General features: G+C 42.4%; 4 protein-coding genes across 6 annotated transcripts in view; 3 read left to right on the plus strand and 1 right to left on the minus strand.

The window, feature by feature from the left end:
- The window catches only part of LOC139549743 (gastrula zinc finger protein XlCGF17.1-like), a 627316-nt gene that overhangs the window by 119307 nt on the left and 481391 nt on the right, over positions 1-26618 (plus strand). The window lies entirely within an intron of this gene.
- The window catches only part of LOC139548097 (zinc finger protein ZFP2-like), a 210398-nt gene that overhangs the window by 13710 nt on the left and 170070 nt on the right, over positions 1-26618 (minus strand). The gene's annotated exons all lie outside the window — the stretch shown is intronic.
- The window catches only part of LOC139548119 (zinc finger protein ZFP2-like), a 408144-nt gene continuing 393083 nt past the window's right edge, over positions 11558-26618 (plus strand). Inside the window, exon 1 of the mRNA XM_071357520.1 lies at positions 11558-12218. Within this exon, the coding sequence (XP_071213621.1) occupies positions 11795-12218 (424 nt within the window). The 5' untranslated portion in view covers positions 11558-11794. The remainder of the gene's footprint in view (positions 12219-26618) is intronic.
- LOC139552300 (zinc finger protein ZFP2-like) lies at positions 17094-24914 on the plus strand. The gene is made up of 2 exons (XM_071363909.1): positions 17094-17112; positions 20776-24914. Exons 1-2 carry the CDS (start codon positions 17094-17096, stop codon positions 21816-21818), a joined length of 1062 nt encoding a protein of 353 aa, XP_071220010.1. The 3' UTR covers positions 21819-24914.

The raw sequence follows: 26618 nt of genomic DNA on the forward strand, positions 1-26618 counted from the left end.
GTAGTCCTGATGTATGGTCCTAGGGCTCAGTTCCTCCGAGAGAGAGAAAGAAAGAGAGAAGGCGAGAATTAGAGGGAGCATACTTAAATTCAAACAGGACACTGGATAAGACAGGAGAAGTACTCCAGATATAAAAAACGGGCCCAAGCCCCCCGACACAAACTACTGCAGCATAAATACTGCATTATTCAGCATAAATACTCATTATTATTTATAAATCAGTCAGCCAGTCACCGTTTACCCACAATGCAGCACGGATTTGATGCTCTCGAACACGGCCAGTGGTTTAGTAAATTACATAAAGGCTATGCTGCTACGGTGTGGGATGTCATCTATAATAATGACATAAAGGCTATGCTGCTACGGTGTGGGATGTAATCTATAATAATGACATAAAGGCTATGCTGCTACGGTGTGGGATGTCATCTATAATAATGACATAAAGGCTATGCTGCTACGGTGTGGGATTTCATCTATAATAATGACATAAAGGCTATGCTGCTACGGTGTGGGATGTCATCTATAATAATGACATAAAGGCTATGCTGCTACGGTGTGGGATGTCATCTATAATAATGACATAAAGGCTATGCTGCTACGGTGTGGGATGTCATCTATAATAATGACATAAAGGCTATGCTGCTACGGTGTGGGATGTCATCTATAATAATGACTTAAAGGCTATGCTGCTACGGTGTGGGATGTAATCTATAATAATGACATTAAGGCTATGCTGCTACGGTGTGGGATGTCATCTATAATAATGACATAAAGGCTATGCTGCTACGGTGTGGGATGTCATCTATAATAATGACATAAAGGCTATGCTGCTACGGTGTGGGATGTCATCTATAATAATGACATAAAGGCTATGCTGCTACGGTGTGGGATGTCATCTATAATAATGACATAAAGGCTATGCTGCTACGGTGTGGGATGTCATCTATAATAATGACATAAAGGCTATGCTGCTACGGTGTGGGATGTCATCTATAATAATGACATAAAGGCTATGCTGCTAAGGTGTGGGATGTCATCTATAATAATGACATAAAGGCTATGCTGCTACGGTGTGGGACGTCATCTATAATAATTTATCTGTTCTAAATTCTGTGTTGCTCAAAGCCTTGAGTAATGAACCTATTTTTGAGACTATTGGTTGTAAAGCGTCAATGCTTCAGGAAGCTTTGTTTCACCATCATGGAATCTATCTATTTTGGATGTTGGGGATTTTCCCTGCCATCATTCTGTGTGTCTCTACTCTTCTGATCTGCAGCCATATTTTACATTTACATTTAAGTCATTTAGCAGACGCTCTTATCCAGAGCGACTTACAAATTGGTGCATTCACCTTATGATATCCAGTGGAACAACCACTTTACAATAGTGCATCTAACTCTTTTAAGGGGGGGGGGGGGGGTTAGAAAGATTACTTTATCTTTCTATTTTATTATTTTAGTTATTTTAGATGCAGTTAGGTGTGTATGCAGTCGGTGATATACTGGGGATGTAGTTAGGTTTGTATGCAGTCTGGTGATATACCAGGGCCTGGGGATGCAGTTAGGTTTGTACAGTCTGGTGATATACCAGGGCCTGGGGATGCAGTTTGGTTTGTCCAGTGTAATGATATACCAGGGCCTGGGTATGCAGTTAGGTTTGTACAGTCTGGTGATATACCAGGGACTGTGGATGCAGTTAGGTTTGTATGCAGTCTGGTGATATACCAGGGACTGGGGATGCAGTTAGGTTTGTATGCAGTCTGGTGATATACCAGGGACTGGGGATGCAGTTAGGTTTGTATGCAGTCTGGTGATATACCAGGGCCTGGGGATGCAGTTAGGTTTGTATGCAGTCTGGTGATATACCAGGGACTGGGGATGCAGTTAGGTTTGTTTGCAGTTTGGTGATATACCAGGGACTATGGATGCAGTTAGGTTTGTATGCAGTCTGATGATATACTGGGGATGTAGTTAGGTTTGTATTCAGTCTGGTGATATACCAGGGCCTGGGGATGCAGTTAGGTTTATATGCAGTCTGGTGATATACCAGGGACTGGGGATGCAGTTAGGTTTGTATGCAGTCTGGTGATATACCAGGGACTGGGGATGCAGTTAGGTTTGTATGTAGTCTGGTGATATACCAGGGACTGGGGATGCAGTTAGGTTTGTATGCAGTCTGGTGATATACCAGGTTCTGGGGATGTAGTTAGGTTTGTATGCAGTCTGGTGATATACCAGGGTCTGGTGATGCACAGTTAGCGTTGTTTTCCTCTAGCTATTCTCCAGTTTGCTCCCAGCAGCTTTCATAGGACGTAGATCACTGTTAAACCAGACGCTGCAGAGCGTTTGTTTGACTGAGTGAATATGACATTGCCTTAAATGCAGCGTTAGATGTAAAGTTTAAATTCTCATTCATTACACATCTTCACTAATCAATCAACACATGCTTTCCTTTGGACGTATCAATATAATATTATTTAATGAAATACATTTTAAAATAAACATTTTTGTCAGGAAATAAAATAAACATTTCCTTATACTGCGTTACCCACTCCAGTCAGCTGATGACGATGCTGCCAGTGTGACGTATAATCTAGTGGACGGGACACTTCAACAACAACAGCGAGTCAGTCACTTCAGTAGCTTGCTAGGCGACATGGCCTAAACATTCAAGCTTTTTAGACTGTTTCAGTGCATATTTGCCTATGTGTTTTAAACATACTTCTGTTTTATAGCGAGTTGCCCCATTTAATTTCATATTTACGTTGTTAGTCAGGCAGACGTCTTAAATTTGCCTAGCGCTAGGCTAGTCGCTAATGCTAACTAGCTAGCTAACATCTCCGACCATGAGCTCCCTAAACATCCCCCCTCCAGTTAAAGAAGAGGCGGTCTGCTGGACGGAGAAAGAAGCTCTGGGGCTGAACATTGTCGTGAAAGAGGAGGAGGATGTTACAGTAAAACAAGAAGTAGAGGGTGAGGCTGTTACAGTGAAAGAAGAAGAGAAAGACGTTTCAGTGAAAGAAGAGAAAGACGCGTTCAGAGTGAAAGAGGAGGAGGATGTTACAGTAAAAGAAGAGGAGGAAGAGAAAGAGGAGGATGCAGTTTTTAGAGTGAAGAAGGAGAAAGAGGGAGAGATAACGGCCATATTGACAGAGGAGTCAGGAGATCTGATTACCACCAGTAAGTACTGTCTTAAAAACGGGCACTAACTGTCCAAAGGTTTTGAATGAATGTGTGGTTTTTAAGCAGCATGCTACTGAAATTCTATACTTGAAAATGTTGTTCTGTACTATAGGAATTTATGGGATAATATAATGTTAAATCTACATTTTAAAATGGGTGGTTAAAGCCCTGAATGCTGATTGGCTGACAGCCGTGGTATATCAGGCCGTATACCATGGGTATGACAAAACATGTATTTTTACTGTTCTAATTACGTTGGTAACCAGTTTATAATTGCAATAATCCACCCCAGGGGTTTGTGATATATGGCCAAAATACCACGGCTAAGGGCTGTATCCAGGCACTCTGCGTTGCGTCGTGCTTAAGGACAGTCTTTAACCATGCTATATTGGCCATATACCACACTTCCTCGGGTCTTATTGCTTAACTGTAACATGTGTATACCATCAGAGTCCCCCCACCACAAAATCACAACTTAATTGTCTCACAGAATGGCAAACAACCATCTCTGTTCAGCCTATAAACATGACATTATCTATTATTATAGATCTCTGCTCAGCCTGTAAACATGACATTATCTATTATTATAGAGCTCTGCTCAGCCTGTAACCATGACATTATCTATTATTATAGAGCTCTGCTCAGCCTATAAACATGACATTATCTATTATTATAGAGCTCTGCTCAGCCTGTAAACATGACATTATCTATTATTATAGAGCTCTGCTCAGCCTGTAACCATGACATTATCTATTATTATAGAGCTCTGCTATAAACATGACATTATCTATTATTATAGAGCTCTGATCAGCCTGTAAACATGACATTATCTATTATTATAGAGCTCTGTTCAGCCTGTAAACATGACATTATCTATTATTATAGAGCTCAGCCTATAAACATGACATTATCTATTATTATAGAGCTCTGCTCAGCCTGTAACCATGACATTATCTATTATTATAGAGCTCTTATTATGACATCATGACATTCCCTGAGAGATTAGATTTGGAGCTCTACATCATTTGTTTTTAAATCTCACCGTCACGAAGTATATTTTTAATGATGTAATGCTGTGAAGACTGACCTCAGGTTATTGAGGGATCTAGTCTAGATTAAACCTCATAGGAAGACAATTTTATTTAATGCAGGCTTCATTCAGGTCTCTGTTTAACTAAATAATCTGTTTGTCTTTTGGCAGGAGAGAGACCAGACTCTGACAGCAGGAAGAGTTCCTCAGAGGAAACAGACCCAGAGACGCCTAACCAACACCACTGCTCTCACTGTGGAACGAGTTTTAGGTGGTCAGGGAGCCTGAAAACGCATGAGAGAATACATACAGGAGAAAAGCCCTACCACTGTTCCCACTGTGGAAGGAGTTTTAGGTTGTCAAGGATTCTGAAAACGCATGAGAGAACACACACAGGAGAAAAGCCGTATCACTGTTCTCACTGTGGAAAGAGTTTTATGTGGTCAGGGAGTCTGAAAACGCATGAGAGAATACACACAGGAGAAAATCCGTATCACTGTTCTCACTGTGGAAAGAGTTTTAGGTGGTCAGGGAGTCTGAAAACGCATGAGAGAATACACACAGGAGAAAAACCTTTCCAACATACTAATACACAGGAGGAGACAACATACCACTGCTCTCATTGTGAAATGACATTTTCCCAGTCAGAGGACCTGAAAACACATGAGAGAATAGAGAGGCTGTGTTCTGACTTATGTTTCTGACTGAGAATTTGTCCACGGCCAGGATTCACAGGACCAGGGTGTCCGCTATGGACACCTGGAAGAAATCAGCAGCGGACATTTCTGAAGGTTTATCCAACAGACCTGTACATCCAGGAATGGATCTCTATAATGTGTAACTATTTCTGGAGGTTTATCCAACAGACCTGTACATCCAGGAATGGGTCTCTATAATGTGTAACTATTTCTGGAGGTTTATCCAACAGACCTGTACATCCATGAATGGATCTCTATAATGTGTAACTATTTCTGAAGGTTTATCCAACAGACCTGTACATCCATGAATGGATCTCTATAATGTGTAACTATTTCTGGAGGTTTATCCAACAGACCTCTACATCCAGGAATGGATCTCTATAATGTGTAACTATTTCTGGAGGTTTATCCAACAGACCTGTACATCCATGAATGGGTCTCTATAATGTGTAACTATTTCTGAAGGTTTATCCAACAGACCTGTACATCCATGAATGGATCTCTATAATGTGTAACTATTTCTGGAGGTTTATCCAACAGACCTGTACATCCATGAATGGGTCTCTATAATGTGTAACTATTTCTGAAGGTTTATCCAACAGACCTGTACATCCATGAATGGATCTCTATAATGTGTAACTATTTCTGGAGGTTTATCCAACAGACCTGTACATCCATGAATGGATCTCTATAATGTGTAACTATTTCTGGAGGTTTATCCAACAGACCTGTACATCCATGAATGGATCTCTATAATGTGTAACTATTTCTGGAGGTTTATCCAACAGACCTGTACATCCAGGAATGGATCTCTATAATGTGTAACTATTTCTGAAGGTTTATCCAACAGACCTGTACATCCATGAATGGATCTCTATAATGTGTAACTATTTCTGATGTATTGTGATGTATTGTTTAATAGATGTACTATGTTAGGTATATTTATCTGTGGTTTTATTTCAACAGATTTGACTGATGCTATTAGATTGTACTATGTTAGGTATATTTATCTGTGGTTTTATTTCAACAGATTTTACTGATGCTATTAGATTGTACTATGTTAGGTATATTTATCTGTGGTTTTATTTCAACAGATTTTACTGATGCTATTAGATTGCTGGGTGGGGGGAGTTTTATAAATACAGAGACTTCAGAAAGTATTCACATCCCTTGACTGGTCCCACATGTTGTTGTGTTACATCCTGAATTTAAAATGTATTTTTATTTCACCTTTATTTAACCAGGTAGACTAGTTGAGAAGAAGTTCTCATTTACAATGACACATACAACAACACAGAGTTACACATGGAATAAACAAAAATACAATCATTTATACAGTAGAAAAATCTATATACAGCATGTGCAAATAAGGTAGGATAAGAGAGGTTAGGCAATAAATAGACCATGGTGGCGAAGTAATTACAATATAGCAATTAAACACTGGAATGGTAGGGAATGTGAATGTGAATAGCAGAAGATGAATGTGCAAGTAGAGATACTGGGGTTAAATGGATTCAATACCCCATAATGTCAAAGTGGAATTATGTTTTTGGAAATGTTTACAAATTTAATTAAAAGCCTAAATAAGTTCAGGAGTAAAGATGTTGCTTAACAAGTCACATAATAAGTGGCAGGGACTCACTGTGTGCAATAATAATGTTTAACATGATTTTTGAATGACTACATTTACATTTTACATTTAAGTCATTTAGCAGACGCTCTTATCCAGAGCGACTTACAAATTGGTGCATTCACCTTATGACATCCAGTGGAACAACCACTTTACAATAGTGCATCTAAATCTTTTAAGGGGGGGGGGGGGTCAGAAGGATTACTTTATCCTATCCTAGGTATTCCTTGAAGAGGTGGGGTTTCAGGTGTCTCCGGAAGGTGGTGATTGACTCCGCTGTCCTGGCGTCGTGAGGGAGTTTGTTCCACCATTGGGGTGCCAGAGCAGCGAACAGTTTTGACTGGGCTGAGCGGGAACTGTACTTCCTCAGTGGTAGGGAGGCGAGCAGGCCAGAGGTGGATGAACGCAGTGCCCTTGTTTGGGTGTAGGGCCTGATCAGAGCCTGAAGGTACTGAGGTGCCGTTCCCCTCACAGCTCCGTAGGCAAGCACCATGGTCTTGTAGCGGATGCGAGCTTCAACTGGAAGCCAGTGGAGAGAGCGGAGGAGCGGGGTGACGTGAGAGAACTTGGGAAGGTTGAACACCAGACGGGCTGCGGCGTTCTGGATGAGTTGTAGGGGTTTAATGGCACAGGCAGGGAGCCCAGCCAACAGCGAGTTGCAGTAATCCAGACGGGAGATGACAAGTGCCTGGATTAGGACCTGCGCCGCTTCCTGTGTGAGGCAGGGTCGTACTCTGCGGATGTTGTAGAGCATGAACCTACAGGAACGGGCCACCGCCTTGATGTTAGTTGAGAACGACAGGGTGTTGTCCAGGATCACGCCAAGGTTCTTAGCGCTCTGGGAGGAGGACACAATGGAGTTGTCAACCGTGATGGCGAGATCATGGAACGGGCAGTCCTTCCCCGGGAGGAAGAGCAGCTCCGTCTTGCCGAGGTTCAGCTTGAGGTGGTGGTCCGTCATCCACACTGATATGTCTGCCAGACATGCAGAGATGCGATTCGCCACCTGGTCATCAGAAGGGGGAAAGGAGAAGATTAATTGTGTGTCGTCTGCATAGCAATGATAGGAGAGACCATGTGAGGTTATGACAGAGCCAAGTGACTTGGTGTATAGCGAGAATAGGAGAGGGCCTAGAACAGAGCCCTGGGGGACACCAGTGGTGAGAGCACGTGGTGAGGAGACAGATTCTCGCCACGCCACCTGGTAGGAGCGACCTGTCAGGTAGGACGCAATCCAAGCGTGGGCCGCGCCGGAGATGCCCAACTCGGAGAGGGTGGAGAGGAGGATCTGATGGTTCACAGTATCGAAGGCAGCCGATAGGTCTAGGAGGATGAGAGCAGAGGAGAGAGAGTTAGCTTTAGCAGTGCGGAGCGCCTCCGTGATACAGAGAAGAGCAGTCTCAGTTGAATGACTAGTCTTGAAACCTGACTGATTTGGATCAAGAAGGTCATTCTGAGAGAGATAGCGGGAGAGCTGGCCAAGGACGGCACGTTCGAGAGTTTTGGAGAGAAAAGAAAGAAGGGATACTGGTCTGTAGTTGTTGACATCGGAGGGATCGAGTGTAGGTTTTTTCAGCAGGGGTGCAACTCTCGCTCTCTTGAAGACGGAAGGGACGTAGCCAGCGGTCAAGGATGAGTTGATGAGCGAGGTGAGGTAAGGGAGAAGGTCTCCGGAAATGGTCTGGAGAAGAGAGGAGGGGATAGGGTCAAGCGGGCAGGTTGTTGGGCGGCCGGCCGTCACAAGACGCGAGATTTCATCTGGAGAGAGAGGGGAGAAAGAGGTCAGAGCACAGGGTAGGGCAGTGTGAGCAGAACCAGCGGTGTCGTTTGACTTAGCAAACGAGGATCGGATGTCGTCGACCTTCTTTTCAAAATGGTTGACGAAGTCATCTGCAGAGAGGGAGGAGGGGGGAGGAGGGGGAGGAGGATTCAGGAGGGAGGAGAAGGTGGCAAAGAGCTTCCTAGGGTTAGAGGCAGATGCTTGGAATTTAGAGTGGTAGAAAGTGGCTTTAGCAGCAGAGACAGAAGAGGAAAATGTAGAGAGGAGGGAGTGAAAGGATGCCAGGTCCGCAGGGAGGCGAGTTTTCCTCCATTTCCGCTCGGCTGCCCGGAGCCCTGTTCTGTGAGCTCGCAATGAGTCGTCGAGCCACGGAGCAGGAGGGGAGGACCGAGCCGGCCTGGAGGATAGGGGACATAGAGAGTCAAAGGATGCAGAAAGGGAGGAGAGGAGGGTTGAGGAGGCAGAATCAGGAGATAGGTTGGAGAAGGTTTGAGCAGAGGGAAGAGATGATAGGATGGAAGAGGAGAGAGTAGCGGGGGAGAGAGAGCGAAGGTTGGGACGGCGCGATACCATCCGAGTAGGGGCAGTGTGGGAAGTGATGGATGAGAGCGAGAGGGAAAAGGATACAAGGTAGTGGTCGGAGACTTGGAGGGGAGTTGCAATGAGGTTAGTGGAAGAACAGCATCTAGTAAAGATGAGGTCGAGCGTATTGCCTGCCTTGTGAGTAGGGGGGGAAGGTGAGAGGGTGAGGTCAAAAGAGGAGAGGAGTGGAAAGAAGGAGGCAGAGAGGAATGAGTCAAAGGTAGACGTGGGGAGGTTAAAGTCACCCAGAACTGTGAGAGGTGAGCCGTCCTCAGGAAAGGAGCTTATCAGGGCATCAAGCTCATTGATGAACTCTCCAAGGGAACCTGGAGGGCGATAAATGATAAGGATGTTAAGCTTGAAAGGGCTGGTAACTGTGACAGCATGGAATTCAAAGGAGGCGATAGACAGATGGGTAAGGGGAGAAAGGGAGAAAGACCACTTGGGAGAGATGAGGATCCCGGTGCCGCCACCCCGCTGACCAGAAGCTCTCGGGGTGTGCGAGAACACGTGGGCAGACGAGGAGAGAGCAGTAGGAGTAGCAGTGTTATCTGTGGTGATCCATGTTTCCGTCAGTGCCAAGAAGTCGAGGGACTGGAGGGAAGCATAGGCTGAGATGAACTCTGCCTTGTTGGCCGCAGATCGGCAGTTCCAGAGGCTGCCGGAGACCTGGGTCTCCACGTGGGTGGTGCGCGCTGGGACCACCAGGTTAGGGTGGCCGCGGCCACGCGGTGTGAAGCGTTTGTATGGTCTGTGCAGAGAGGAGAGAACAGGGATAGACAGACACATAGTTGACAGGCTACAGAAGAGGCTACGCTAATGCAAAGGAGATTGGAATGACACGTGAACTACACGTCTCGAATGTTCAGAAAGTTAAGCTTGCGTTGCAGAAATCTTATTGACCAAAATTATTAAAATGATACAGTACTGCGGAAGTGGGCTAGCTAGCAGTGGCTGCGTTGTTGACCTTGTTTGAGAGTGTCGCTGGCTAGGTAACCTCGGTAGCTAGCTATGTAACCTCGGTAACTGGCTCGTTAATTAGTATAAACTACACAATTGTCTTAGATACAAGGACAGCAAAGACAACTATGTAGCTAGCTAACACTACACTAATCAATCGTTCCGTTGATCCGTTGAATGTAATAGTTTCTACAGTGTTGCTATTCGGTGGCTAGCTGGCTAGCGAGCAGTGTTGACTACGTTACGTTACGTTAAAAGGACGAAAAATAGCTGGCTAGCTAACCGAATTAGTCTAAACTACGCAGTTATCTTAGAAACAAAGACAGCAAAGACAACTATGTAGCTAGCTAACACTACACTAATCGAGTCGTTCCGTTGAATGTAATAGTTACTACAGTGTTGCTGTTCGGTGGCTAGCTGGCTAGGTAGCAGTGTTGACTACGTTACGTTAAAAGTTACGTTAAAAGAACGAAGAATAGCTGGCTAGCTACGCAATTATCTTTGATACAAAGACGGCTAAGTAGCTAGCTAAGATTAAACAAATCAAACCGTTGTACTGTAATGAAATGAAATGAGAATGTGAAAATGTGATACTACCTGAGGAGCGAAGCGGAAGGTAGCGAAGCATTACCTCATCTCTGTACGCCACACATACAATTATCTGTAATGTCCCTCAGTCGAGCAGTGAATTTCAAACACAGATTCAACCACAAAGACCAGGGAGGTTTTCCAACGCCTCGCAAAGAAGTGCATGTATCTGTAAATGGGTAAACAAAAAAGCAGACATTGAATATCCCTTTGAGCGGGTGGTGACTTTAAAATAGTTAGTGTTTAATGGTTGTGATAGGAGAACTGAGGATGGATCAACAACATTGTAGTTACTCCACAATACTAACCTAAATGACAGAGTGAAAAGAAGGAAGCCTGTACAGAATACAAATATTCCAAAACATTCATTCTGTTTGCAATAAGGCACTAAAGTAATACTGAAAAACAATGTGGCAAAGAAATTAACTTTATATCCTGAATACAAAAGCGTTATGTTTGTGGCAAATTCAACACACCACTGACTACATATTTTCAAGCATGGTGGTGGCTGCATCATGTAATGGGTATGCTTGTCATTGGCGTCACTTGAGGCGTAACTACAGTCCCTGGTTCTAATCTAATGATCATCAGCTGCATCATTTTATGGTTCTAATCCAGGCAGTATCACTTCCAGGTAAGTGAGCAGTGTGTCAAGATGTGCAGTGCGGCTTGGCAGGGTCGTGTTTCGGAGGACGCATGGCTCTCCCCCGAGTCCGTAGAGGAGTTGCAATTGGATTTCATGACATTGGTGAAAAAATATATATATAATACACTGGTACTGAAATTAGATTTTTAATCACCTGGAAGATGTGTCAAACCATGTAAACACTTGCAAGACTTCGGTTAGAAGTGAATCACCTGGCAGATGTGTCAAACCATGTAAACACCTGCAAGACTTCGGTTAGAAGTGAATCACCTGGCAGATGTGTCAAACCATGTAAACATCTGCAAGACTTTGGTTAGATTACACTTTTATGAAATAAATGAAAAATAAACTTTTGGTTCCTCAACTGCGTTACCCACTCCAGTCAACAGATGGCGATGTGCGTCTTTTAGGTTCAGGCGACGCTGCTAGTGTGACGTATAATCTAGTGGACGGGACGCTCCTTCAACAACAACAGTTAGTCAGACACCTCGGTAGCTTTCAAGCAAACATAGCTACAACATTCACCCTCTTTACACTGTTTTGGTGTATATTAGTCGCTGTGTATTAAACACACTTCTGTCGTATGTACTTGTTGGCCCATTTAATTATATATTTACGTTGTTTGTCAGCTAGCTGGTTTGCTAAGTTAGCTTAGAACTAGGCTAGTCGCTAATGCTAGCTAGCTAACATTTCCGACCATGAGTTCACCAAGGTACTCTCCTCCTGCTAAAGAAGAGGAAGAGGTCTGCTGGACGGAGAAAGAAGCTCTGGTGAAAGAGGAGGAAGAAGAGAAGGCTGTTACAATACAAAAACAAGTAGAGGGTGAGGCTGTTACCGTGAAAGAAGAAGAGAAAGACGTTTTAGTGAAAGAAGAGGAAGACGCGTTCAGAGTGAAAGAGGAGGAAGATTTTACAGTAAAAGAAGAGGAGGCTGTTACAACATTAAAACACGTAGAGGGTGAGGCTGTTACCGTGAAAGAAGAAGAGAAAGACGTTTCAGTGAAAGAGGAGGAAGTTACAGTAAAAGGAGAGGAGGATGCAGTTTTTGGAGTGAAAGGGGAGGAGGGGGAGATGACTGTCACATTGGAAGAAGAAGAGGAGGTTGGAGATCTGTTTAACACCAGTAAGTACCGTCTCTGCAGTCGTTGAACCAATATGCAGTAAAGGGTTTCTACACTTTAATGTTGTTCTGTAGGAATGGCTGCAGCTACACTGTAACGTGTAGAACATCAAGAGTGGACCATCAACAAAACGTTAACAATTGATCAAATGCATCCAATGACAATGCCTGAAATACTGTAGTCCTCAATATCTCCTATTAGATTAGCCCAATATGTAGTCTTAAAGGGGCAATCAGCAGTTGTTACATCCATTTTGGGACTTATACATTAATGATATGTACCCATTGTTTCTTGAAGAATTCACTTATAAATTCCTCATGAGCTTAGTTCATCTGTCGTACCCCATCAGAACCCAAAATATAAGCTTTTTTTACTCCTATGTTTATCAAATGTGTTAACAAACACTGTATATCCTCAACATGATTAATCGATTTATTTGAGTCTCAAGCATTTCTAAAACATTTAACATTTTCATTTAATTGTTTAAAAAATATATAATTTAGAATAAGTAACGTAACAAAATGTGTAAAAAGGGAAGCGGTCTGAACTTAATGAATGCACTAGGGCCCCAACTAAAAAAATCTTGGGTCAACCAAGAGTCATCTTTTCTTTCTACCAACCGATTGGTAGAAATGTTATATGTGTATTTTTCCATATATAGACACACCCCATGTGTTTTAATTAAATCAACTATATGTACTGAACTGGTCTGATGCTTTAAGCACGCTGTTTGATTAAATAATTAAGACACACAAATGACTCGGGAGCCAGAGATCAAGATAGCCTAACCATCATAAAAAAACTCTTCCTCCTCCCGCTGCTGCTGGCCTTCGTAAATTCTGATGTTATGCTCCTATAGTTTCTGGTAATAAGCTACACCAGCAGTCGGCAACCTTTTCCATTCCATCCATCCTTTGGGTTCCTTTTGGCAAACTCCAAGCAGGCTGTCATGTGTCTTTTACTGAGTGGCTTCCGTCTGGCCACTCTACCATAAAGGCCTGATTGTTGGAGTGCTGCAGAGATGGTTGTCTTTCTGAAAGGTTCTCCCATCTCCACAGAGGAACTCTGGAGCGCTGTCAGAGTGACCATCAGGTTTTTGGTCACCTCCCTGACCAAGGCCCTTCTCCCCCAATCGCCCAGTTTGGCCAGGTGACTAGGAAGAGTATTACATTTCAAAATGATGGAGGCCACTGTGTTCTTGGGGACCTTCAATGCTGCAGAATTTTTTTGGTACCCTTCCCCAGATCTGTGCCTCGACATAATCCTGTCTTGGAGCTCTACGGACAATTCCTTCGACCTCATTGCTTGTTTTTTTCTCTGACATGCACTGTCAACTGTGGGACCTTATATAGACAGGTGTGCCTTCCAAATCATATCCAATCAATTGAATTTACCACAGGTGGACTCTGAACAAGTTGTAGATACATCTCAAGGATGATTAATGGAAACAAGATGCACCTGAAAGCAATTTTGAGTCTCATAGCAAAGGGTCTGAATACTTATGAAAATAAGGTATTTCTGTTTTTTACCTGTTTTCACTTTGTCATTATGGGCTATTGATGACACCCCTCTGAAACAAGATAGCCTAACCATCAGAAAAACTTCTTCTTTAGCCTACTCCTCCCGCTGCTGCTGGCCTTCGTAAATTCTGATGTTATGCTCCTATAGTTTCTGATAATAGGCTACACCAGCAGTCGTTATGCTCCTATAGTTTCTGGTAATAGGCTACACCAGCAGTCGTTAAGTTCCTATAGTTTCTGGTAATAGGCTACACCAGCAGTTGTTGTGCTCCTATAGTTTCTGGTAATAGGCTACACCAGCAGTCGTTATGCTCCTATAGTTTCTGGTAATAGGCTACACCAGCAGTCGTTATGCTCCTGTAGTTTCTGGTAATAGGCTACACCAGCAGTCGTTATGCTCCTGTAGTTTCTGGTAATAGGCTACACCAGCAGTCGTTATGCTCCTATAGTTTCTGGTAATAGGCTACACCAGCAGTCTTTATGCTCCTATAGTTTCTGGTAATAGGCTACACCAGCAGTCGTTATGCTCCTATAGTTTCTGGTAATAGACTACCCCAGCAGTCGTTATGCTCCTATAGTTTCTGGTAATAGGCTACACCAGCAGTCGTTATGCTCCTATAGTTTCTGGTAATAGGCTACACCAGCAGTCGTTATGCTCCTATAGTTTCTGGTAATAGGCTACACCTGCAGTCGTTATGCTCCTATAGTTTCTGGTAATAGGCTACACCAGCAGTCGTTATGCTCTTTTAGTTTCTGGTAATAAGCTACACCAGCAGTCGTTATGCTCCTATAGTTTCTGGTAATAGACTACACCAGCAGTCGTTATGCTCCTATAGTTTCTGGTAATAGGCTACACCAGCAGTCGTTATGCTCCTATAGTTTCTGGTAATAGGCTACACCAGCAGTCGTTATGCTCCTATAGTTTCTGGTAATAGGCTACACCAGCAGTGGTTATGCTCCTATAGTTTCTGGTAATAGGCTACACCAGCAGTCGTTATGCTCCTTTAGTTTCTGATAATTGGCTACACCAGCAGTCGTTATGCTCCTATAGTTTCTGGTAATAGACTACACCAGCAGTCGTTATGCTCCTTTAGTTTCTGGTAATAGACTAGTTATATTACAAGTCGAATAAACTGGTCAAACTTAGTAGAGAATCAATCTTCAGGATGTTGTTATCATTTATATCCAATAAGGTTCCAACCGGAGAATTCTTTTCAGTCTCTATAAGTAATAAAATGCATGGCGATATCATGAGGAATGCTCGTGACCAAGAACTGGCAATCTGCCAGACCACTGACTCAAACACCTCCCATCCGGTCCCACATCACAGTATAGGCTTCATTCAGCGTTCTACAGACTGTTGACATCTAGTGGAAGGTGTAGGAAGTGCAAACAGATCCATATCTTACAGGGAATTGAATCACCGATGAGTTGAACATTGACCAGTCTCAGAATTCTCACTTCCTGTTTGGATTTTTTCTCAGGTTTTTGCCTGCCATATGAGTTCTGTTATACTCACAGACATCATTCAAACAGTTTTAGAAACTTCAGAGTGTTTTCTATCAAATGGTAATAATAATATACATATATTAGCATCTGGGACAGAGTAGGAGGCAGTTCACTTTGGGCACGCAATTCAACCAAAAGTGAAAATGCTGCCCCTTATATCAAAGAAGTGAAATATACCTTCCGGCAACCCGCCTCACCCAATGTGATACGGATCTGCTATTTTTTAGACCTTATAGCTAGAACCTCTATCAGCAGCTAGCCATCAGAAGCAAACCAGCTAATTAGCAACTAGCTATTTAGTCATTGTTAGCCACTGCTATCGGACTTTACCTTTTTAGCTCAGACACCAGCCGCTTTTAGCCTGGATAATACCTGCCAGTCTGCACAACGCGATATCAATCCTGAGCATATCGGACTGTTTTTCTCCACTACATCACTGTATTCCTGCCGTAAGCTCTGGACCTTTGCACCAGATTGGTTATAGTGGCTAACGCCCTTGTCCCGAAGCTAGCAGCAGTTAGCCTCGAGCCAGGCGCATCTCCCGGCTAGCGTAGTAATGACTACCTAACGGATTCCTTGGTTCATATATTGCTGTTCACTGGACCCTATGATCACTTGGCTACATAGCTGATGCCTGCTGGACAGTTCATTAATCACGGAACTCCATTTTGTTTATCTGTCAGCCCCAGCCTCGAACTCAGGCCCAGTGTGTAGTTAACTGACCCTCTCTGCCCATTCATCGCCATTTTACCTGTTGTTGTTGTCTTAGCTCATTAACTGTTGTCTTACCCGTTGTTGTCTTAGCTATCTCTCCCAATCAACACCTGTGATTGCTTCATGCCTCGCTTTATGTCTCTCTAATGTCAATATGCCTTGTATACTGTTGTTTAGGGTAGTTATCATTGTTTTATTTTACTGCGGAGCCCCTAGTCCCACTCAACATGCCTCAGAGAACTCTTTTGTCCCACCTCCCATACATGCGGTGACCTCACCTAGCATAACTGGTGCCTCCAGAGATGCAACCTCTCTTATCGTCACTCAATGCCTAGGTTTACCTCCACTGTTCTCGCACCCTACCATACCCCTGTCTGTACATCATGCCTTGAATCTATCCTACCACGCCCAGAAATCTGCTCCTTTTATTCTCTGTTTCCAACGCACTAGACGACCAGTTCTGATAGCCTTTAGCCGTACCCTCATCCTACTCCTCTGTTTCTCGGGTGATGTAGAGGTTAACCCAGGCCCTGTGTGTCCCCAGGCGCTCTCATTTGTTGACTTTCTGTAACCATAAAAGCCTTGGTTTCATGCATGTTAACATCAGAAGCCTCCTCCCTAAGTCTGTTATACTCACTGCTTTAGCACACTCCAACCTTGATGTCCTTGCCGTGTCTGAATCCTGGCTTTGGAAGGCCACCAAAAATTCAGAAATTTCCAGCCCCATCTACAACATTTTCCGTCAAGATAGAACTGCCAAAGGGGGAGGAGTTGCAATCTACTGCAGAGATGGCCTGCAAAGTTGTATCATGCTTTCCAGGTCTAAACCCAAACAGTTCGAGCTTCTAATTTTAAAAACGAATCTCTCCATAAATAAGTCTCTCACTGTTATATACACCCCTCAGTTCCCAGCTGTGCTCTGGACACCATATGTGAATTGATTGGCCCCATCTATCTTCAGTTTGTTCTGTTAGGTGACCTAAACTGGGATATGCTTAACCTCTCTAGGAGGTGTGGGACGCTACCGTCCCACCTGGCCAACATCCAGTGAAATTGCAGAGCGCCAAATTCCAAAACAGAAATACTCATTATAAAAATTCATAAAACATACAAGTGTTATACATCAGTTTAAAGATGAACAGTTACCAGCCAAGTAGAGGAGTTACACAAGTCAGAAATAGCAATAAAACTAATCACTTACCTTTGATGATCTTCATATCGTTCCACTCACAAGACTCCCATTTACTCAATAAATGTTTGTTTTGTTCGATAAAGTCTCTCGTTATATCCAAAAACCTCAGTTTTGTTCAGTAATCCACAGGCTCAAAGGCAATCACAACATCCAGACGAAAAATCCGAATAGTATCAGTAAAGTTTGTAGAAACATGTCAAACGATGTTTATAATCAATCCTCAGGTTGTTTTTAGCCTAAATAATAGATAACATTTCAAAGGTAAACAAGAACGGCGCATTCTGGGACACTGAATGGTTCACTCATTCAGAGTGGTCTTACTCTCTCAATTTTCAGAATACAAGCCTGAAACAATTTTTAAAGACCGTTGACATCTAGTTGAAGCCATAGGAAGTGCAATTTGAGTCCTAAGTCAATGGAATCTGTATAGGCAGTCAATGGAAAACTACAAAAATATAAAAATCCCACTTCCTGGATGGTTGTTTCTCAGGTTTTCGCCTGTCATATCAGTTCTGTTATACTCACAGACATTATTTTAACAGTTTTGGAAACTTTTGAGTGTTTTCTGTCCAAATCTACCAAGTTTACTTTGGGCACGCTTTTCATCCGGAGGTGAAAATACCCTAGTGAGGTTAACACCCCCGCCGTCCTACAATCCAAGCTAGATGCCCTCAATCTCACACAAATTATCAAGAAACCCACCAGGTACAACCCTAAATCCGTAAACATTGGCATCCTCATAGATATTATCCTGACCAACTTGCCCTCCAAATACACCTCTGCTGTTTTCAATCAGGATCTCAGTGATCATTGCCTGCATCCGTTATGGGTCCGCGGTCAAACGACCACACCTCATCACTGTCAAACGCTCCCTAAAACACTTGTGCAAGCAGGCATTTCTAATCGACCTGGCCCGGGTATCCTGGAAGGATATTGACCTCATCCTGTCAGTAGGGGATGCCTGGTTGTTTTTTAATTGTAATTTCCTCACCACCTTAAATAAGCATGCCCCTTCAAAAAATGTAGAACTAAGAATAGATATAGCCCTTGGTTCACTCCAGACCTGACTGCCCTCGACCAGCACAAAAACATCCTGTGGCGTACTGCACTAACATCGAATAGTCCCCGCGATATGCAACTTTTCAGAGAAGTCAGGAACCAATACACACAGTCAGTTAGGAAAGCAAAGGCTAGCTTTTTCAAACAGAAATTTGCATCCTGTAGATCTAACTCCAAAAAGTTTTGGGACACTGTAAAGTCCATGGAGAACAAGGTTCCTAAAGATTGGAAAGCTGCCGCGGTCATCCCCCTCTTCAAAGGGGGTGACACTCTAGACCCAAACTATTACAGACCTATATCCATCCTGCCCTGCCGTTCTAAAGTCTTTGAAAGTCAAGTTAACAAACAGACCACTGACCATTTTGAATCCCACCGTACCTTCTCCGCTGTGCAATCCAGTTTCCGAGCTGGTCACGGGTGCACCTCAGCCACGCTCAAGGTACTAAACGGTATCATAACCGCCATTGATAAAAGACAGTACTGTGCAGCCGTCTTCATCAACCTGGCCAAAGCTTTTTCGCCTCTGTCAATCACCGTATTCTTATCGGCAGACTCAATAGCCTTGGTTTCTAAAATGACTGACTCGCCTGGTTCACCAACTACTTCTCAGACAGAGTTCAGTGTGTCAAATCGGAGGACCTGTTGTCTGTACCTCTGGCAGTCTATTGGGGTACCACAGGGTTCAATTCTCGGACCGACTCCTTTCTCTGTATATACCAACGATATTGCTCTTGCTGCGGGTGATTCCTTGATCCACCTCTACGCAGACGACACCATTCTGTATACATCTGGACCTTCTTTGGACACTGTGTTAACAAACCTCCAAACGTGCTTCAATGCCATACAACACTCCATCCGTGGCCTCCAACTGCTCTTAAACGCTAGTAAAACTAAATGTATGCTCTTCAACCTATCGCTGCCCCCCCCCTCCCTCCGTCCAGCATCACTACGATTCTGACATAGAATATGTGGAAAACTATAAATACCTATGTGTCTGGCTAGACTGTAAACTCTCCTTCCAGACTCACATTAGGCATCTCCAATCCAAAATTAAATCTAGAATCGGCTTCCTTTTCCGCAACAAAGCCTCCTTCACTCACGCTGCCAAACATACCCTCGTAAAACTGACTATCCTACCGATCCTTGACTTCGGTGATGTCATTTTCAAAATAGCCTCCAACACTCTACTCAGCAAACTGGATGCAGTCTATCACAGTACCATCCGTTTTGTCACCAAAGCCCCATATACCACCCACCACTAGGACCTGTATGCTCTCGTCGGCTGGCCCTCTCTACATATTCGTCTCCAAACCCACTTTCTCCAGGTCATCTATAAGCCTTTGCTAGGCCGCCTTCCCTCAGCTCACTGGTCACCATAGCAACACCCACCCGTAGCACACGCTCCAGGAGGTATATCTCACTGGTCATCCCCAAAGCCAACACCTCCTTTGGCCGCCTTTCCTTCCAGTTCTCTGCTGCCAATGACTGGAACGAATTGCAAAAATCGCTGAGTTTGGAGACTTATATCTCCCTCACTAACTTTAAGCATCAGCTATCTGAGCAGCTTACAGATCGCTGCAGCTGTACACAGCCCATCTGTAAATAGCCCATCTAACTACCTACCTCATCCCCATGTTTTTATTTACTTTTTTTGCTCTTTTGCACACCAGTAATTCTACTTGCACATCATCATCTGCACATCTATCACTCCAGTGTTAATTTGCTAAATTGTAATTACTTCACTTCTATGGCCTATTTATTGCCTTACCTCCTTACTCCATTTGCACACACTGTATATAGATTTTTCTATTGTGTTATTGACTGTACTTTTGTTTATCCCACGTGTAACTCTGTTGTTTTTTTGTCGGTCTGCTTTGCTATATATATGAGAAATATACAAATAAAATCTTTACTTTATTGACAACACCCAAATGGATACTGTCATTAACGTGGTTCTTCAATAATTACTTATAATTCTTCAAACATATTAAACAGGACATTCAAACAAGCCTTACAATTATAATCCAAAGTAGTGTGAAATGCACTCATAATCAACCTGGAAATAGAGGTTACTCCCCGGAGTTTTCCCCCATTCACATTCAGAATACATTGTGAAAAACTAAAAGCTTTGCTCACCATTTTTGCTCCAGGCAGATATACTACATCCATAACTAGTGGTTTCCTCATTAGCAGATATACTACATCCATAACTATCGGTTTCCTCATTAGCAGGGAGGTGTTTCTGCAATCAAATTGTGTGCGCATCGCCCTTGTTCCGCAATTTTATTAAACACAGAAAGGGGCCAATATTGGAGACCAAAAGTCGTCTGACACACTGCTTAGAGTTTCAACAACATGAATAACTTATTTCTAGTCTACAATCATCGATCTTACTACTAAAATATGACTATTCTTGCTCATTTTAAGACAATTGTCAAATAATTTTAACATTCATTACAAACGTCAATTGTTGTACAACATCATGGCTACGCTGTTGGCATCACCTTTTACAGTGGATTTCCACTGTTGTGGGCCTTTAATCATCTGACTTTGTTGTTCACACAGGAGAGATACGGGACTATCGTGGATCTTCTGGGGAGCCTCAACAACCTCATTATGCTGACGAGGCAGAGAAGAGTCTCTCCAGATCAGAACACCTCAATAAACACCTGCAGAGATCCACAGGGAAGAGAACTCACTGCTGCTCTGACTGTGGGAAGAGATTCACCTCATCAGGCATTAAAATTCATCAGAGAACACACACAGGAGAGAAACCTTATAGCTGTGATCAATGTGGGAAGAGTTTTAGTCAATCTGGAGATCTGACAGTACACCAGAGAACACACACAGGAGAGAAACCTTATAGCTGTGTTCAATGTGGGAAGAGTTTTGGTAGATCTTGCCATCTGACTCAACATCTGATAATACACACAGGAGAGAAATCTTATAGCTGTGGTCAATGTGGGAAGAGTTTTACTGCATCTAGCAATCTGACTATACACCAGAGAACACACACAGGAGAGAAACCTTATAGCTGTGGTCAATGTGGGAAGAGTTTTACTGCATCTAGCAATCTGACTATACACCAGAGAATACACACAGGAGAGAAACCTTATAGCTGTGTTCAATGTGGGAAGAGTTTTACTGCATCTAGCAATCTGACTATACACCAGAGAATACACACAGGAGAGAAACCTTATAGCTGTGTTCAATGTGGGAAGAGTTTTACTGCATCTAGCAATCTGACTATACACCAGAGAACACACACAGGAGAGAAACCTTATAACTGTGATCAATGTGGGAAGAGTTTTGTTACATCTAGAAATCTGACTTTACACCAGAGAAGACACACAGGAGAGAAATTGAATAGCTGTGATGAATGTGGGAAGAGTTTTACTACTTCTGCCTATCTGACAGTGCACCAGAGAACACACACAGGAGAGAAACCGTATAGCTGTGATCAATGTGGGAAGAGTTTTACTACATCTGGCTCTCTGACTTTACACCAGAGAACACACACAGGAGAGAAACCTTATAGCTGTAATCAATGTGTGAAGAGTTTTGTTACATCTGGGCAGCTGAATGTACACCAGAGAAAACACACATAATAGAAATCTTATAGCTGTGATCAATATGGGAAGAGTTTTACTCAGTCAAACAACACCAGAGAATACACACAGGAGAGAAACCTCTTAGCTGTGACCAGAGGTAATCTGATAAAAGATCTCTGACTTAACATCAGAAAATACATGAAGCAGTTGTTTCATGATATCAATTAATTAATGTCACAATGTAGAATGTTTTAACATTGTAGTAGGAGTATTTTAATGATGTCACAATGTAGAAGCCTAAATGTTTGTCCCCTGTTCTATTGATTTCAGCATGATATGGATATTAGCCTCAGGGGGAAAATCCAGGCTCTGAATTGAATGAGTACTATTTATGTGATTTAGTAAGTACACATTATTCCCAGATTCAGTGTGGTTTTTGAGCTGCTAGTTTTAACAGGACGTGCAACCTCATCTCCCTCCTGTCACATAAATGATTTTAGCATGATATCGATGAGTTATGACAATAAGTGTTGCGTTCCTTTGTTTAGCGACCCCTACATTTAAATGCATTCCAACATCACGTACAACCTGATTTCCCCCCTAATATATTGACATTGTTGCCCTTCTTTTAGAATAGCAGGGTTCATTCTCAGATGTGCCAACCCAAATGTACTAGAGCATGACATTGGGGACTGGGCCCCGATCCAACAACATGCCTATAGAGTGATCCCTGAAAAGAGAGAGAAGCTCCGCAGTGAGGTGGAAAGTTACTACGGATATTGCAGGAGTTTCCTCTTGAAATCAGACACGTCCGTGTTAAGGACAACTTGGGTGCTGATTGTCTCAAGAATGGGCAGTCAAAAAGATTTGTGTTTTGCGTTTAGCCAGTGCGTTGCCATGGATCACAATTTATTTTGACTGCACGGTTTTCCGTATTGGAGATGAGTTTTGTTTGGGCTCGTTCCAAGGGGACGAGAGTTCTAGAAGCTAGTGAGTTTTAGGAAGACACGAGTTCTAGAAGCTAGTGAGTTTTAGGAAGACGAGAGTTCTAGAAGCTAGTGAGTTTTTGGATTCTATAGAAAGAAAAAGGAGAAAAGATACGATTGTATATTATTATTTAGAAATGTGTTTATTCTTGTTTTTAATTGTTGACAGCCAGTAGACACCATGTTTATATTGGTGAAGCATTGTAGTTGATTATAATGTGAAATGGAAGTTGTTTTCTGTTGGTGGTGAGCAAACTTGTCCAACAAAAATATAGGATATATTTGTTGTCTTAAGGGGGAAGGTGTTACAGGCTTTGGTTTTTCCATTTATGTTTTGAGGTTGAACTTTATCACCTATAGCTCGTTAGCACGTAGGGCGCACTGATTGGTGTCACCTCCTTAGTCAGTATGTGTTACACCTGTGCTGGCTTGTCCATCTCGTTAGTGGGAAGGTGTTTCACCTGAGCTGGTCCAGGTTCTATTTAAGAGTGTCTGGCCCAGTGCTCCAGTTGTCTTGATAGATGTGGAGAGTCAACACCTTTAGTTGCTCCACCTTTTTGGTTTGCTTCCTGTCTTTAAGTTTATTGTGGGTTTTTCTTTTGTTTGCCTCTTGGGCAGATTTAGTGGGTCTCATGGTGGGTGTCTTTTAGGTCCCAGTTGTTGTTACTAAGTTTAGTTTTTCAGTTATTCAGTTTTTTATCCTCTTATGTTTGTGTATTAAACATTTGTTTATTTTCATAGTTTTTTGTTTTTTCCTGTGTTTCATGTCTGAAACAACAAATTAACCCAATGACTGACCAATCAACAAACTCTTTGTCCATCTTAGTATGAAAAACAGTATCAATCCCACATTTCCAGCCTGCTGAAGGCGTGGTGGAGTGGTAAACACCACCCCCGGCTCTACCAGAGGCTTGAGGTGGTCTCCCACAGCTCTGCTTATGTCATGTCCTGTGTCCTTGCTGTTCCATTTCTTGACTGCCCCTGCAACACAGAAAGAAACATATTCAGTCATATTATATAAAACACTCAAAGTAATGGATATGGAGCATCTATGGCCTCAGTTACACCTGGCACCTAAATGTGATTTCTGTCATCCGATCACTCTAAGCTCCATTAGGTTCAGATCTAACAGGATGAGCCTTTGACGCAGTCAGGCCACCAAATATGCATAAGCAATGTAAAGAGATGTGGGGGAAAGTACATTCTACACAAATTACCTTCATAATATCAAAGAACAAATGTGTGTGCCTGAGGGGAAATTAACTTTCATACGGCCAAAGGGGGTGAGAAAATTGCACCAGTATCAGTGGACAATTTGCACTAATGTAAATAAACATGGATGATGGAACATATTACCTTTTGCTGACGTGATGAACCGCTAAGGGGACATAATATTTACCATCTAAACCATGTGTGACCTCTCACCTCTCTGGCTGTAGAAGTGTTCTTCCTAACCAGTCCCTCAACAGCTCTCTGACTGAGCTCCACCCTCACTGGGTCTTCAGAGGAGAGGAGGGATGGAAGGATGAATGGATCAGTCAGTCAATAAAGTGTAGAGCTGCTGTCTGTGCTCTGACAAAATCACTATTTTAGTAGTTCATTAAAGTAAATAAGGCTTTATGACTGCTGAATACCAACTATCAATCACTTAGATCATTTATTTTCAGGTGGAGATACATCCTTGGGAAGTCCCTAGCCCGTTGAAGTTGACATTTAAATGGTTAAGGTTAGGGTTTAGGGTAGGGATGTCCCAAGGATCCCGGATAGCATTGACCATTGTGCATTCTTCTGTCTCTTTTACATAGCAGGTGATGGGTTCTGACTTCTGAACTTGAAAATATGAAATATCCTTATTATGTGAAATTGAATGAAACAATAATGTATGTTGATGCTAATATGATGTACAATATTCCATGATGTTTCTATATGATAACAATAGAGTAATATATTTAATATGATGTACAATATTCCATGATGTTTCTATATGATAACAATAGAGTAATATATTTAATATGATGTACAACATTCCGTATACTATTATATGCCATATACTATTTTTTAACAGTTTCACTAATTAACTTATTCATTATGATTCAACATCAGTTCACCGTCTCATCTCATACTGTATTGGAGCAGCAGCAGCTGACTGCCCGGTTCAACATCAGTTCACCGTCTCACCTCATACTGTATTGGAGCAGCAGCAGCTGACTGCCCGGTTCAACATCAGTTCACCGTCTCACCTCATACTGTATTGGAGCAGCAGCAGCTGACTTGATCGTTGATGCTAATCATCATGTTTGAATCTGAGAGTAAATAGAGCCGACTACAACTCTAAAAATGAAGGGTTCAACTGGAGTTGTTCTCAGATCCCCTAAGAACCGTAGGGTTCTTGGTCAATGAAAAACAGCCCCAAAAGGTTCTTCAAAGAACTTGTTAGAAGGTGGGTTCATCGAGGAACCTCCGTTGTTGCTGGACTTCTTCCGGGAACTTCGCAATTACAACTGAAAACGATGGTGACAAGTTTGAATGCGACAACAAGTTAAAAAGGTTAAGTTGGGTTGATGTTTGGCTCTGAATATGTCTCGAAATAATTTATTATAATAATATAACATACTAATAATGAATAACGAAGACAATGATGGTTTTCTGTGAATATCTTCCATAACGTTACTATAGCTAATTACCGTAAATATTAGAAAGCCGGGTTTGACCGTCGGCGTTGTATGAGCTACAGTACAGTACCGTTATCTAGCTAGCTAACGTTATGTCCTAACTAGGCACAACTAGGTTTGGATTATTTCCTGAACTATATTATTTCCCATATATCGTATATCGTTTCCATAAAGCCAACATGGCTTTACACTCATTAACGTAAGTTTCCAATCTAGAGCAGTTCTCACTTTTGTGATAAAGAACTAGCTAACGTTAACTAACTAACTAAGGACGGTGACCTGTCCAGACGAGATGTTACAACGAACTGAATCGTCAATGGAGGTCTTCCTCTTTATATAGCCTGCTACAGCATGCAATACTATTAACTCACAAGGGGCATAACGTTACATGGACAATACTGTCCCATTTTGGAAACGTTACATGGACAATACTATCCCATTTTGGAAACGTTACATGGACAATACTATCCCATTTTGGAAACGTTACATGTCCGCCCCCTTCTGGAGGGAAATTAATATCTTAGATGGTAGCTGTAGATGGGATTCAAATGCATAATGGTATTAATACAGTGTCTAGACTACCTCTTTAGTATAAATGCCCTTCAGAATCCAAACACAGTCTTGCCACTCAGCAAAATGTTGCGTATAATCTTTCAAGTCAGCCTGATAAAATATTGAACAATTTGTTTACAAGATATCTTGAAATGTGATATTAAGCCTGTATGGCAGTACTGTTACAGTATGGCATTACTGTATTGGCTAGTGCTTCTTCAATATGTTCTTCTATTTTACATTACATTGTATGTCGATGCCATTTATCTTTCAATATTTGTTTAATATATATATTTAAATGCTTGTAAGACTATTCTTTGACACATTTTCTCTTCCTTTGAAATTCTTATAGGACAGAACATGGACACAATGCAATTGGGATCAAGAAGAAGGTACAGATCTGTTGTAGGACAGCTGCATTTGAAGTGTACATTTAACCTACATAGCAGTCAATACAAACTGACATCTATTAGCATACAAATGTGTGCAAATTATCTTTTCAGATGTTCTCAGAAATGAATCAAGTCCATGGAATGGATATAGACATAAAGATAATTCAAGGACTATCAGAGGTAGAGAGGCGAGGCAGGGGTGAGGACATCATCCTGCTATTTTGACAGTCCCTGAAGGACAATACAGAAGAGGTA

The sequence above is a fragment of the Salvelinus alpinus genome, chromosome 2, assembly GCF_045679555.1.
Source record: "Salvelinus alpinus chromosome 2, SLU_Salpinus.1, whole genome shotgun sequence".
In the NCBI taxonomy this organism is placed as follows: Eukaryota; Metazoa; Chordata; class Actinopteri; order Salmoniformes; family Salmonidae; genus Salvelinus; species Salvelinus alpinus.